The sequence below is a fragment of the Nelumbo nucifera genome, chromosome 3 (genome assembly GCF_055504915.1).
Source record: "Nelumbo nucifera cultivar China Antique chromosome 3, China Antique-T2T, whole genome shotgun sequence".
In the NCBI taxonomy this organism is placed as follows: Eukaryota; Viridiplantae; Streptophyta; class Magnoliopsida; order Proteales; family Nelumbonaceae; genus Nelumbo; species Nelumbo nucifera.
In genome coordinates, this window is record NC_142651.1 from 63,626,589 (window position 1) to 63,641,564 (window position 14,976).

At 42.2% G+C, this 14,976-nt stretch overlaps 1 protein-coding gene across 3 annotated transcripts in view; it reads left to right on the top strand.

The window, feature by feature from the left end:
• The window catches only part of RAD50 (DNA repair-recombination protein (RAD50)), a 134,885-nt gene that overhangs the window by 8,969 nt on the left and 110,940 nt on the right, over positions 1-14,976 (top strand). For all 3 annotated transcript variants that reach the window (XR_016083943.1, XM_088900808.1, XM_010275775.3), the window contains exon 6: positions 14,045-14,273. Coding sequence is in view for 2 of the 3 variants with exons in the window: in XM_088900808.1 (XP_088756934.1) it covers positions 14,045-14,273 (229 nt within the window). In the remaining variant the exon portion in view is untranslated. The remainder of the gene's footprint in view (positions 1-14,044; positions 14,274-14,976) is intronic.

A 14,976-nucleotide genomic window follows, 5' to 3' on the forward strand; every position in this document is an offset into this window, starting at 1 on the left:
AAACCCTGAACTGGACCAAAATTCTAGTATTGCTCTGGACCTTGAAGATAGATGGGAAAAATTGGAATGTTACACCTGACCCCTAGACTCGATTATGGTACTGCATTAGGTGTCAGATTGGACTGTCTTTTCTATGCCAATTAATGAGATCCTTAGAGGGGGTCAAAACCTGGGTATGTTGGGACAGTCTGAGAATTCACCTGAGTGGGTGATCATAGTGACAGGATCAGCCCCTTTGTCGGAAAAAGTGAATGATCGGGGAATGCATTCTCTCTGATGGAAACCTAAACTGCCGACAGTTGATTTCAACCGTTGAAATTTGTTTTTGCAAAATGTATTTATATATATATTATTGTTTCAAAATGTTTTGCAAAAGGTTTTAATTCCCGGGATCCATGTGAGTAGAGAGTGCAACACTGTACCTTGCAACCAAGGGAGAGGTCCTCTCTTGTCGGGTAGTGTTTGATCATTATGGGCTGAGAGGTTAAGTGTAAGACCATTGAGGGTAATACCTGATGGGCTAATCTTGCATTTGCCCACAATCTTGGGGTTTTTACAAGATGGCTTGACCCAATGACCATTTAGTGTAAATGTTGGACCCATTAAGAGCCCATGGTGATGGACTCAGGGGTTTACTATGACCTACAGTGAATTCGGCTAGGCCTTGTAATAAAGGCTGGGCAGAACCGATGTGGCTGATGTGTAGATCAATGTTTGGGTCCCACGCCATACAAAAAGAGCCAACTGGGCAGCAGGTTAAGAGGTTAAGTGAACACATAAACTTAATGGACATAACGCCCAATTTCGAACTGGGTTAATTAGATTAATTAAATAGGGGCGAATCTGGGTTTTGGAGTAGCAGATAAGGATAAGAGGATAAGTCATATCCACTTAAAGAGTCCAAATCCAAATAAAGATTTGGATCAGGAAACTCTTAATTTGATTAGGATTAAGTTGATCTTGAATTACAGATAACATAAGGGATTATTCTTATCACTTAAAGAGTCCAGATCCAAATAAAGATTTGGATAAGGAAACTCTTAATTTGATTAGGATTAAGTTGATTTTGAACCACAGATAAGATAAGGGATTATCCCTATCACTTAAAGAGTCCAGATCCAAATAAAGATTTGGATCAGGAAACTCCTAATCAGATTAAGAGGTTGTCTCTTTAAGACTAAATAAGAGAGCAGGGCGAACATGCAAAATACACCAGACAAGACACAACAAATTGCAGATTTCTTCCCTATTCTTGCTGCCCTACCCAGTTCGATCTCCACTTGTGGGAGTGATCAAGAATTGTTCTCGATATTGCTTTTTGGTAGAAGAAGCAATCTGAAATCATGTGCTCACTAGCCCTCTACTCCATTCTTGCTGAAGAGCCGTCCTGTTGATCCTGCTTCACCTTACAATGTGTCATCTTCAGTGGAAGCAGTTTTTTGTTTTCTCCTTGGGCATGAACACCTTCATTAGGAGTTACTGCTACTTCGTATCATGTATATCCCTCTCCCTTTTGTTTTCAGATCTGGTCCGGTTTGGTTCAAGATTGATCATTGAAAATGCAGTTTTCCAAAATAGGGAATGCGATTCCCAGATGGGGGAGAGAGAAATTTTTGAAATTTCGCCCAACCTTCCTGCAGGGTTCGGCCATCCATATGATGGATCTCTCATCCCTTCAGTAAGATCCTCCTATACATCCTTGGGTATAGATATAAAGGACAACAAAGAAACAAATTGACTATGTGAAGTGGAAAGGTGAGAGGTAGAAACATAATTGGATATGGGATATAAGGTACAACTACGTTTACTTTTCTGCAATGAAATGGGAAGATCAAGGTCAGAAGAGGTAGACAACTCTGGGATAAGAGCTACTATAGGATCCGTAGACGAGGTAGGAACCATAGGAGGTGCTGGTGTCTATCGATGAGTATACACATACCGAATCGGTAGTCGTTTAGTAGGAATCTGCAATAGAGGAGGTGAAGGCTTAGTCATAACAGGAACAACTGGACTGGGATCACCAACTAAAAGAGGAAGAGGGATCAATGGAGAAGAGGACGATACATCAGGACCTGAGAAGAACGACATGAACTCAAAAAAAGTGACATCAGGGTAGACAAATGACTTCTAAGTGATAGGATTGTAACACTTATACCCTTTCTGGGTCCGAGAATAGCCAAGGAAGATACACTTAATAGAATGTGTGTCCAACTTGTCTAAACCAGGGCCCAAATTATAAACAAATCACACACACCCAAAGACCCGGAGAGTTAATGGAAATGGAGACAAAGTTGGGAACAAAATAGAAAAGGGAGACTGACCACGAAGGATGAATGAGGGCATTTGATTAATGAGAAAACAAGCCGTAAACATTGCATCACTCCAAAAATGTTTAGGAACGTTCATATGATGGAGAGACCGAGCAGTCTCAAGAAGATGATGGCTCTTTCGTTCAACCACCCCATTTTGTTAAGGGGTGGATGCACATAAAGTTTGATGAATGATGCCGTGTTGTGCCAAATATCGTTGAAAGGAAGTAAGAAAGTATTCTCGGCAATTATCTGAACGAACAATTTTTATTGGAACACCAAATTGCGTACGTATTTCAGCATGGAACTTTTGAAAAATAAAAATAATTCACTCATTTCTTTCATTAAATATATCCATTTCATCATTGAACAGTCATCAACAAAAATGACAAAATACTTGTAACCATTACATGACTCAATTCTAATCGGACTTCAAACATCTTAATGGACTAAAGCAAAAGGACACAACATATGACTATCAACCCTAGGGCTAAAGGAAAACCGGTGGTGTTTCACACATTGACACGACTCACAATGCAAAGAAGACAAATGACTCAAAGAAGGAACTAGTAGCTTGAGAGCCTTGGGAGATGGATGACCTGAAGGGATGAGAGATCCATTGTATGGACGCCCAAATCTTGCGGAATAAAGGGGGCGAATTTCAAAAATTTTTCTCTCCCTTTCAACTGGGAATCGCATTCCCTATTTAGAAAATCATATTTTCAAGGATCAATCTTGAACCATAAACTGAACCAGATCTGAACCAAAAAGAGTAGGAGAGGGTTATATCTGATACGGAGAAATAATATCTCCCAACGAAGGTGTTCATGCCCAAGGAAGGATCCAAAGACTGCTCCCACTGAAGATGGCGCAGTGCAGGATGGAGCAGAATCAGCAGTATTAATATTCTGCCGCTGCCACTTTAATTAATATTTATAGGTTATGCTCATTACATGGAAAGGACAGATTTGCCCTTAGTCTTTACATAACAAATAAAGCAAAAAGACTGAAATAAATAACACAACTGTATCAACTAAATGACCAATAGCTAACCCTAGGAAGACAAGAACACCTTCTACCCTACGAACACAATGGGACCGTAGCTGTGGGGCCCACATCAGTGTTCTCTACACTCCCCCTCAAGTTGGGAATAATTGTTTATCATTCCCAACTTGGATAGATCCGCCTCTAGCTTCTTCCGTGGTACAACTTTGGTGAGGATATCTGCCAACTGCATGTTGGAGGTGATGTATGGGAGACACACTTCTTGTGATGAGACCCTCTCTCATACAAAGTGTCGATCAACTTCAATGTGTTTAGTTCTGTCATGCTGCACCGGGTTGTGTGCTATATTAATAGCCGCTTGATTATCACAATACAGCATCAGGGGCTTCTCATACTCAATACCCAACTTCTCAAGTAGGGATCTCAGCCAAAGAATTTTAGCCACTCCGTTAGCCATTGACCTGTACTCAGCTTCAGCACTAGATCGGGAGACAACACTCTGTTTCTTACTCCTCCAAGAGACCAGGTTACCTCCCACAAGAGCACAATATCTAGAGGTAGACCTTCTGTCATCTACACTCCCAGCCCAATCGGCATCCGTATAGACTTCCACCTTCATGTGGTTATTGTTCTTGAACAGTATACCTCTACCCGGGCATCTCTTCAAGTATGCTAGTATTCTTTCTGCTGCTAGAAGGTGCGTGGTTCTAGGAGAATGCATGTACTGACTGACAACACTAACTGCATAACTGATATCTGTCCGAGTGAGGCATAGATATAGGAGCTTTCCCACTAACCGTTGGAACATAACTTTGTCTTCAAACAACTCCCCACTCTTTGCACTAATCCTGTGGTTCTGTTCAATGGGTGTATCTGCAGGTTTGACACCTAGCTTTCCAGTTTCAGCCAACAGATCTAGAACATATTTCCTCTGAGAGACAAAGATCCCCTGTTTAGATCTAGCAACCTCGATACCCAAAAAATACCGTAGTGTACCCAGATCTTTCACCTCAAACTCTTGATGAAGGAGCTGTTTGAGGGACTCAATCTCATGGCTGTCATTTCCTGTCACCACAATATCATCAACATATACTGCAAGTAGTGTCAGTGAAGACTCCACCCTCTTGATAAACAGTGTATGATCTGACTGGGCCTGTACATAACCGAACTTTCCAAGAGCTAGTCTGAATCTGTCGAACCAAGCTCTAGGTGACTGCTTCAAACCATACAATGCCTTATTGAGCCGGCAGACCTTTTTACCTGCCTCTGTATCATAGAATCCAGGAGGCAACTGCATGTAAACCTCTTCCTGCAAGTCCCCATTCAGGAAGGCATTTTTAACATCCATTTGGTACAAAGGCCAAGTGTAGTTTGCTGCAAGAGATAATAGAACCCGAATGGTGGTCATCTTGGCTACCGGGGCAAATGTCTCCAAGTAATCTATACCATACGTCTGAGTGAACCCTTTTGCAACTAGCCGAGCTCTGTACCTCTCAATGGAACCATCCGCATTGTGCTTCACAGTAAATACCCATCTGCATCCAACTGGTTTCTTTCCTTTGGGCAAGTCAACTAGCTCCCAGGTATTATTTTTCAACAGGGCATCCATTTCAACTTGCATTGCACCTCTCCACTCCGGGACTGGTAGGGCTTCTTGCACTGTTCTTGGAATAGGGACATTAGCAATGGAAGTGAGATTGGACCTGTAGGAGGGAGATAGGCGATCATAGGACAAAACTGGGAGATGTAGTGGGCTGTAGATGTGGTGCAATGCCATTTTCCTTTACGGATGGCAATGGGAAGGTCAAGGTCATCTGCAGGGGGTGAGGTAGCAACAATGGAAGGAGTCTCTGTGGGCCCTGGGACTGTAATATCTGGACTTGGAGCCATAGAAGAGGTTGGAGCTGGCCGGGACTGCTGATGATCGGGATCAACCTGCCTGCATCGCCTGTGATAGACTCTCAACTCCCGATCCCCCTGACCACCCTCGCTACTGCAGCCCTCATCACCCACTGGATTAGGTAAGGGAACAACCCCAAAAGTATTAACCCTGCCCCTACTGCACTCCCCCTGAAGAAAAGGACCCAAATCTCCACGCTCACTACTCTCCCCCTGAGGAGAGACCCGAGAATAGTAGGGTGTCTCCTCAAAGAAAGTGACATCCATGGATACAAACTTCTTCCCTGAGATGGGATCATAGCAGCAATAACCCTTTTGAGTTTGTGCATAACCAAGAAAGATGCATTTGGAGGCCTTGGGTTCGAACTTGGAGTGATGGGGACCGAGCAGCTGAACAAAACAGGTACAACCGAATGTTTTGAGGGGAATAGTGAACAACTCCTCATCTGGGTATAGAAGGGAAAAAGGAAATGACATATCAAGAACCCGGGAAGGAACCCGATTAATAAGATATACCGCCGTGAGGATAGCATCACCCTAGAAGCGAATAGGGACATTGGAGGTAAACATAATGCTTCTAGCCACCTCCAAGATGTGCCTATTCTTTCTTTCTGCAACCCCATTCTGCTGAGGTGTATGAGGGCAAGTGCTCTGGTGAATAACCCCAGGGGTAAGAAGGTAAGATGTCAATGGCTTAACAAAATATTCCTTTGCATTATCAGATCTAAGAACTTTAATCTTGGCATCAAATTGGGTTAGGATCATTTGGTGAAAGTTTTGGGTCAGGGCGGGAACCTCATCTCGTGAACGCATAAGATAAACCCAAGAAGAACGGGTATGGTCATCAACAAATAACAGAAAATATCTGTACCCACCCATGGAAGGAATGTGATTAGGCCCCCAAACATCCGTATGCACAAGATCAAAAGGACGATTGCCCCTTTTATTGCTCAACGAATAAGAGTGTCTACAATGTTTAGCAAACTCACAGCTTTCACATTGCAACTGGGACAACTCAACAGACTCAAACAAATTAGGAAACAGACTCCTTAAGGACCGAAAAGACAAATGACCCAATCGGTTATGTCAAAGCATAACCGAACTCACACTCTGGGAAACAAGTGACTTCTTATCCCTTGACTCTTTCCGATGAGAACTCTCCCCGAGCAGATAGATCCCATTCGTCTCACGGCCAGTCCCAATCACCTTCTTCGTCTTCAGGTCCTGAAAAACACACCGGTCTGAAGGGATGAGAGATCCATCGTATGGACGCCCAGATCTTGCGGAAAAAGGGGGCGAATTTCAAAAAATTTTCTCTCCCTTCAACTGGGAATCGTATTCCCTATTTAGAAAATCATATTTTCAAGGATCATTCTTGAACCATAAACTGAACTAGATCTGAACAAAAAGGAGTAGGAGAGAATTATACCTGATACGGAGAAATAGTATCTCCCAATGGAGGTGTTCACGCCCAAGGAAGGATCCAAAATCTGCTCCCACTGAAGATGGCGCAATGCAGGATGGAGCAGAATCAACAATGTTTTTCCAAAAGAACTTGACCCTTCGCAAGAATCAACTGGATGGCTTGTGAGTACAGCTCCAATCAATCTTTTCCCAAAAGATTGGTATCAAGATCAGATTTTGATTTCTCCCAAGAACTGGAGATCGAACTGAAGGCAATGGCGGCGGCAGTAAGGAGGCGGCAAGAGAGTATTCGCAGGATGCAGAATTCTCTCTTCTTGTGATTTCAGCACTAAAGAGGATCTGAATGTGTGTCTTCTAAAAGCTGCCGCCCCCTTCTTTCTTTTGTTAACCTAAAAAGATCAGCTCCTAATCCAATTAGGAGCTGCTTATCCAAATCATATTTGGATCAGCCTTCTTTTTAGGTGATAAGGATAAACCCTTATCTTATTTGCAGATTAGATTAGCTTTCTCCTAATCTCATTAGGAGGTTTCTAGATTTGAATCACATTCAGATCTGGACTCTCTGAGTGGATAGGGTCAAGATCCTATCCTATCTGCTAATCCATCTCAGAATTCGCCCCATAAAAAACTATTTAAATAGTCCAGTTCGAAATGGGCTTTAAGCCCATTAAGCTTATGTACTCACTTAACCTTCCTAACTGCTGCCCAGTTGGGCTTCCTTGTATGGTGTGGGACCCAAGCATTGATTTACACATCAGCCACATGGGTTCGGCCCAGCCTTTATTACAAGGCCTGGCCGAATACACTGTTATGGACTGTGCACCCCCTGAAACCCATCAAATGGGCTCTATGGGCCCAACACTTACCCTAAGTGGTCCCTGGGCCAAGCCACCTTGTAACACCCAGGGATTGTGGGCAGATGCAAGATTAGCCCATCAGGTATTATCCTCAATGGTCTTACACTTAACCTCTCAGCCCATAATGATCATACACTGCCCGACAAGAGAGGACCTCTCCCTCGGCTGCAAGGAACAGTGTTGCACTCTCTACTTATATGGATCCCGGGAATTAAAACCTTCTTGCAAACATTTTAGAAACCATAATATATATATTTTTATATCTTATATAAAATATACTTTGCAAAACAAATCTCAACGATTGAAATCGGCTGCCGGCTGTCTTGGTTTCCATCAGTGAGAGTGCATCCCCGATCATTACCTTTGTCCGACAAAGGGGCTGATCCTGTCACTATGATAACCCACTCAAATGAATTCTCAGACTGTCCCAACATACCCAGGTTTTGACCCCCACTAAGGCTCTCACTGATTGGTACATCAAAGACAGACCAATCCGACACCTAGTGCAGTATCATAATCGAGTCTAGGGGTCGGGTGTAACTTTCCAGTTTTGACCATCAATTTCCAAGGTCCAGGGCAATATTGGAAATCTGGTCCAGTTCATAGATTCTATTAATCCTACACTGTATGTGCCTAGGGTCTCACCCTGGCAGCTGAGACAGGCCACCCCAACCGACTTGGTGGCACCACAGTATTAGTCTTGTCAGGATAGGTTTCCCCAGGCTGTGAATATTTTAAACTAACACGAGTCTCATTAAGTGTCTAGTTTAATGGTATTACACAGAAACATACCAAGGGAACATGAATCAAATATGTACTTTTATTCATTTACAATAAACTCATAAAGTACATATTTCTGATTGAAGTTAAGGGCATACAAAACTGTCTAACACGGTTAAGGTAGAAGGTTACTGAGCAGTTCATGTGTTTGGTAATATTACTGATTGAAAGAAGGTTAGTATCAAGTTTAGGGACATGTAAGACAGAAGACAAGGAGATGGTATCCGATAGCTTGATGTCACCCTTGCCAGAAATGGGGACAAGAGAGCCATTAGCAATAGATACTTTATCCCTACCAGAAGATAAATGATAAGTGGTAAACAATGAAGGCAAGCTAGTCATATAGTCGGATGCACCTGAATCTATTACCCAACAGGGTTCAGTGGTACCTGGAGCTGAGGCATGGCAGACTGAGGCTCGAGTACCTGAATGTGCGGAAGCAAATGTGGCGGGGGCTAATGGTGACTGCGGTGGCTGAGCTGAGTTCCCAATTTCCCCTTCCAACTGGATAAGAGCAGCCCGAACTGCGGCTAAGGTCTCTAAGAATGTGCCTCTTGTGCCAGACGAGGATGCTGAATTAGTATGCACTGCCACATCAACGTTACCCTTCTTGCTTCTTAACTTTGCCGGGACCAAATAAGGATGTAGCTTCCAACATGTTTCTTTTGTGTGTTTGGGTTTCTTACAATGCCCATATACCACGTAACTGCTGTTCCCAATACTGCCTTCTGCCTGATTCTTAAACTCCATTTCGGTCAAGAACCAGAAGTCTCAAAATTAGGGTTGCTACAGTCAAAAACAACACTTGGACTATCAACCACAATCACAAAATCAGTATAGAACCAATCTGTACTCACAGTGGATGTACATGAAACAGGTATAAAACTGATATGGAATCAGTAACCACACACAACAACAACAGTCCGAACTGTTTTCACCCCCTTAGAAGAGTTCGAAACCCCAAAAGAAAACTGAAAAACAGTTTGTAGAACAATCTAATATGCTGAAGCCGAATTGGGGTTTTAGTCAGTCCTAAAAGTAAACTCTCAGCCGTACACTCCAGACAGTACCGTACGGATAAGGTTTGTAGTAGGGTTAATATGCAATCCTAAAACTGATCAATGTTGAGAACTATTAGGGTTTGTTGTAGTATTAGATCACAAGGTGCAGTCCAGCACTTGGGTTTGCCGCATGCTTAAGACAAAACCCCAGAGAATAGAAAGATAAAACCCTAGAGTTGTTCGGCCGCCCTTGCTAGATAGGTCCAACCTATCTTCTCTGATAGTACTTCTCTCAGAAAATAAAAAACTTACAATAGGATGTTGTTCGCTGCCTTCCAAGGTTACCCGAACCCTAGCCTTCTCTGATTCTTCTTGATCACCAACTTGCTGCAACTGTGGCAATTCTTCAAACAGCTGCTAATCCTCTGGAGATCTCCAAGAACCAGTCAACGAACTCTACTTTCTCAGCTTCCAGCCTTAGATGATTCTCATGTGGTCGGCTGGACTAGACTCACATGAGAAACCCTAGCTCTGATACCAAGTAGAAGTTCAGGACTGTTATCAGTCTTGTACCTTAATGGATTTCAGGTGCGAAAATAAGAAGGAAGGTAAGGAGAAAAGAGGAGGAAGAGGGAGGAGAAGTAGTAGAACACAAGAGTTGAAAAGGACATTCAGGTACTCGAACTGTTAGACAGTTGTATGCCCTTAGCTTCAATCAGAATTATGTACATTATGAATTTATTGTAAATGAATAAAGTACACATTTGATTCATGTTCCCGTGGTGTGTTTCTGTGTAATACCCTTAAACTGGACACTTAATGAGACTTGTGTTAGTTTAGAATGTTCACAGCCATTGGGTAAGTCTGGGGAGATTTATCCTGCCAAGGCTGACACTAGTGTGCGGCCAACTGTTGGGGTGGCTTGTCTCAGCTACTAGGGTTAGACCCGAAGCACATGCAGTGTACGATTAATAGAACCTTTAAACTGGACCAGATTTCCAGTATTGCCTTGGACCTTGGAGATAGATGGGCAAAACTGGAAAGTTACACCTAACCCCTAGACTCGATTATGATACTACACTAGGTGTCGGATTGGGCTGTCTTTGATGTACCAATCAGTGAGATCCTTAGTGGGGGTCAAAACCTGGGTATGTTGGGACAGTCCGAGAATTCATCTGAGTGGGTGATCATAGTGACAGGATCAGCCCCTTTGTCGGACAAAGGTAATGATCGGGGATGCACTCTCTCTGATGGAAACCAAGACTGCCGGCAGCCGATTTCAATTGTTGAGATTTTGTTTTGCAAAATATATTTATATAAAGATATATATATATATATATATATATATATATATGTTATGGTTTCGAAATGATTTGCAAAAGGTTTTAATTCCCGGGATCCATGTAAGCGGAGAGTGCAACACTGTTCCTTGCAATCGAGGGAGAGGTCCTCCCTTGTCGGGCAGTGTTTGATCATTATGGGCTGAGAGGTTAAGTGTAAGACCATTGAGAATAATACCTGATGGGCTAATCTTGCATCTGCCCACAGTCCCTGGGTGTTACAAGGTGGCTTGGCCCAGGGACCACCTAGGGTAAGTGTTGGGCCCATAGAGCCCACAAGATGGGTTTCAGGGGGTGCACTGTCCATAATAGTGTATTCGGCCAGGCCTTGTAACAAAGGCTGGGCTGAACCCATGTGGCTGATGTGTAGATCAATGTTTGGGTCCCACGCCATACAAGGAAGCCCAACTGGGCAGCAGTTTGGAAGGCTAAGTGAGTACATAACCTTAAATGGGCCTTAAGCCCATTTCGAACTGGGTTGATTTGATCAGTCAATTAATGGGGGCGAATTCTGAGATGGATCAACTGATAGGATTGGGCGTAGACCCTATCCACTTGGAGAGTCCAAGATCTAAATGAGATTTAGATCTGGAAGCCTCCTAATTAGTTTAGGAGATGGCTGATCTGATCTGCAGATAAGATAAGGGTTATCCCTTATCACTTAAAGGGACTTTTAATCCAAATATGATTTGGATTAGCAACTCCTAATGGGATTAGGAGCTGATCCCTTTAAGATTATGAAAGAATAAAGGGGCGGCAATAGTTAGTATTTTGATGTTCAATTTTCTTCAGAGCTGAAAATCACAAGAAGAGAGATTTCTGCACCCTGCGAATTCTCTTTTGCCGCCTACTTCTTGCCGCCGCCTTCACCTTCAGTTCGATCTCCAGTTCTTGGGAGAAATCAAGATTTGATCATGATTCCAATCTTTTGGGAAAAGATTGGTTGGAGCTGTACTCACAAGCCGTCCAGTTGATTCTTGCGAAGGGTCAAGTTCTTTTGGAAGAACATTGCTGATTCTGCTCCATCCTGCACTGCGCCATCTTCAGTGGGAGCAGATTTTGGATCCTTCCTTGGGCGTGAACACCTCCATTGGGAGATATTGTTTCTCTGTATCAGGTACATCCTCCCTCCTACTCCTTTTGGTTCAGATCTGGTTTGGTTCTTGATTCAAGATTGATCCTTGAAAAACATGTTTTTCTAAATATAGGGAATTCGATTCCCTGCAAAGATGGGACAAATTTTTGAAATTCGCCCTATCCATTCCGCAAGACTTGGGCGTCCATGTGATGGATATCCCATCCCTTCAAGAACACCTTCTACCCTACGAACACAGTGGAACCGTAGCTGTGGGGCTCACATCATTGTTCTCTACAGTTTTCAAAGCAGCATTCGACTAGCTCCAGCTCCAAGAAAGCGACTTGAAGCCCACAAATACTCCCTGGTAAGTTTCAGCGGAGAGGAAGTCAGGCCCCTAGGAAGGACTACAATACCTGTGGAAGTCGGCACTTGGCCTAGCATAGTGAGGCTCAACCACGACTTCTTAGTGGTCGCAACCCCCTTCCCGTACAATGCCATAGTAGGTCGGCCGATCACCCATGCCCTACGTGTTGTGGTCTCCACTTATTATCTGGCAATGAAGTTCCCCACAGACTTCGGAATCGGGATAGCGCGGGGTGACCAGCTTGAGTCTCGCAAGTAGGGCATGGGTGATCGGCCGACCTACTATGGCATCGGAGTGTTCCCGCCGGGTTAGCTCCCCGGATCGCGCAGCATCACATATAAAATAAACAACACTTTCTAAGTGAAGATCATGAGAACATGAAATGTATAAAGAGGAGGGAGAATGAAACGAGAATGCAAACAAGCAATAGTATCCTTCTTTCTTTTCAGGGGTGGGGGGAGAACGAACAATAAGATAAACAAAACCTGAAGTGCACTGAAACCTGGACGAATTGCAATTCCACAGAATACAGACCAGCTTCATCACGAAAGAACTGCAACAATCCTCCCTCTGGCTCTTATTTGGCCTGGATATATATATATATATATATTATATATATATATATATATACAGGAAACAGGAATTTGATTCTCCATTTCCTAAATAATCCTGACATGGATACAGGTATGGGTATCCCATGTAATATGCTTATATGATGTGTTACCTTTTGGAGCTAAATATCATTTTTAAAGCAATATGTCTTCACATCTGTAATTAAATCTTTAACTTGTACATTATTTTATAGTATAATTTAATTTGTTAAACATACAAACTTACATATTTTAAAACTTTTAATGCTATAGAGCACCTAGAAGAATCCATGTAGTATCCAGTATAAGTGTCATATCTGACACCAGTATGCTAGGTATGTACAGATACCCAGGTATGATAGTTTTTGTAATTTTTTATTTATATCTATTTTAGAGTTTTATTATTTAACTATGACTTCATGGGTTAACCCATTTGATCCATATAGTGATGGAAGAACGGTTTTATTTTACTCTTTTAAAAAACATGGGTTTTACATTGTTAATAGTATTGGATATGGATCTGCGTTAGAACTTATTGGTGATAAAAATAACTTAAATATATGCATCTCTTCTGCAATGAGATTGGTATTATTGAAATTCCCTATAAGAAGCTTGTGAAGGATGACCTCTCTTTCCCAGACACTTTGAGATTGTTTTCACCACTATTAATCTTCCTACCTTGCAAACTGGAGTTTCACTTACCTTGTTTGACCCAGAAATAAAGATTTGTCAAAACTCCTCCCTCATCTGAAAATGAATATTGATACATAGCTTTTAGAGGAAACAAGGCTTCTAATGGTATTTCCTACTTCCTAGGGTTTCATGAATTAGGTTAAGAGTTGAAATTTTAAAGGAATTAGTGTTTGGAAATTATGAATGTGAATAGAATTAGTGTTTCTTGGAGGTTTACCTGGTGAGAAGTAGTCACAGAAGAGAAACTAGTACTGTATTTATCCTTTGCATCCAGTCACACCCCATCAAGGCTCTATGGAAACTCCCATAATCTGGGCTCTGCTTCATTTTTAGATCATCAAATCAATCTTGTAGTTGCTATTTTGGTTCTCATTGTGCCTATTATGTACTCCAAGACCTTGTGAATGATCCCTATTACATGTACATGTGAAATAGATCTAGTAGGTCTATGGTCTATATATGGCATTATATTAGACAATCCTGTGCCTTGGCTTCTGGAGTGAACGAGTCATCCTCTATGCTTGTTTCACTTAGCTTCTGGGAACTGTAGATTCCTCATTTGTTTGTTGCATCTAGATCTCTGTGGTTGTTTTACTTAATTCCATTGAACTCTACCGGTGTAATCATGTAGTTCCAAATGAAGTTGTTATGAAGCTATACTCAAAGCATTTATTTCCACTCCTCTTTGGTGGTGTTCTTGCAGCTTCGAGAAAATATTGCTCAAAATCAAGAAAAGGCAGAAAATCTGAAATCTCAAATACAGGAACTTGAAAGGAACATTGAGAATGTTGAGACTAAGATACATCACACAGAAACAACACTAGCAGATTTGCGGAAACTACAAGACCAGATATCAAAAAAGACTGCTTTAAGAGGCATGCTATTTAAGACACAACAAGAACAATATGCTGCTCTCGAGGAGGAAAATGAAGGTAAGTGTAGCAAAACATTATCTCTATTATTGGGTGCTTATCTGTTTTTCATGCATCTGCTTTTTGTTTTTGATAATGGATAAAAATGAAATTCATCAAAAATGAAAATGGTTATGACAAAGACCTTAGATATCTGGGACTAACATTTGTGATGGGGAGCAGATAATAATGAGAGATTGTTGGGGGAAACACTCAAACATTAACTAACACATGAAAACCAAAAGAAACTTCCAACATCTTCTGATTAGAACCAAGTCCATGCACCATCGGCGGACAGAAGCCCAAATGGTCACTCCCAGGACCCGAGTGGGGGTATAGGACCCAACAGTGCCTCAGGTGCAATACGTCCCCCCATAAAATGTCTTTACACCAGAAGGCCACATCAACAACCCTTCTAAAAGCACGTCCCTTTTGCATGATTTGTAATGATGCCTATATATATGGCACTTTTATCAATGAAACGACATGAGAATTAGGTCATTCTACTTGTTCCATTCCCTTTTCCCCGTCTCTTCCATTTTAGAAGGTCAGATCTCCCTCGAAGGGATCCCTGAGGTGAGCAGTAATTCACCAACTGGTATCAAAGCCTCAGTGAAGAAGGCGACGACCCACCAAGCCAACTACTAGGTCATCTGCCATTGAGGAGTGCATGGACAAGCTCAAAACTGATATGTGCAAGGTGCTGGGAAACCTTAAGGAGATG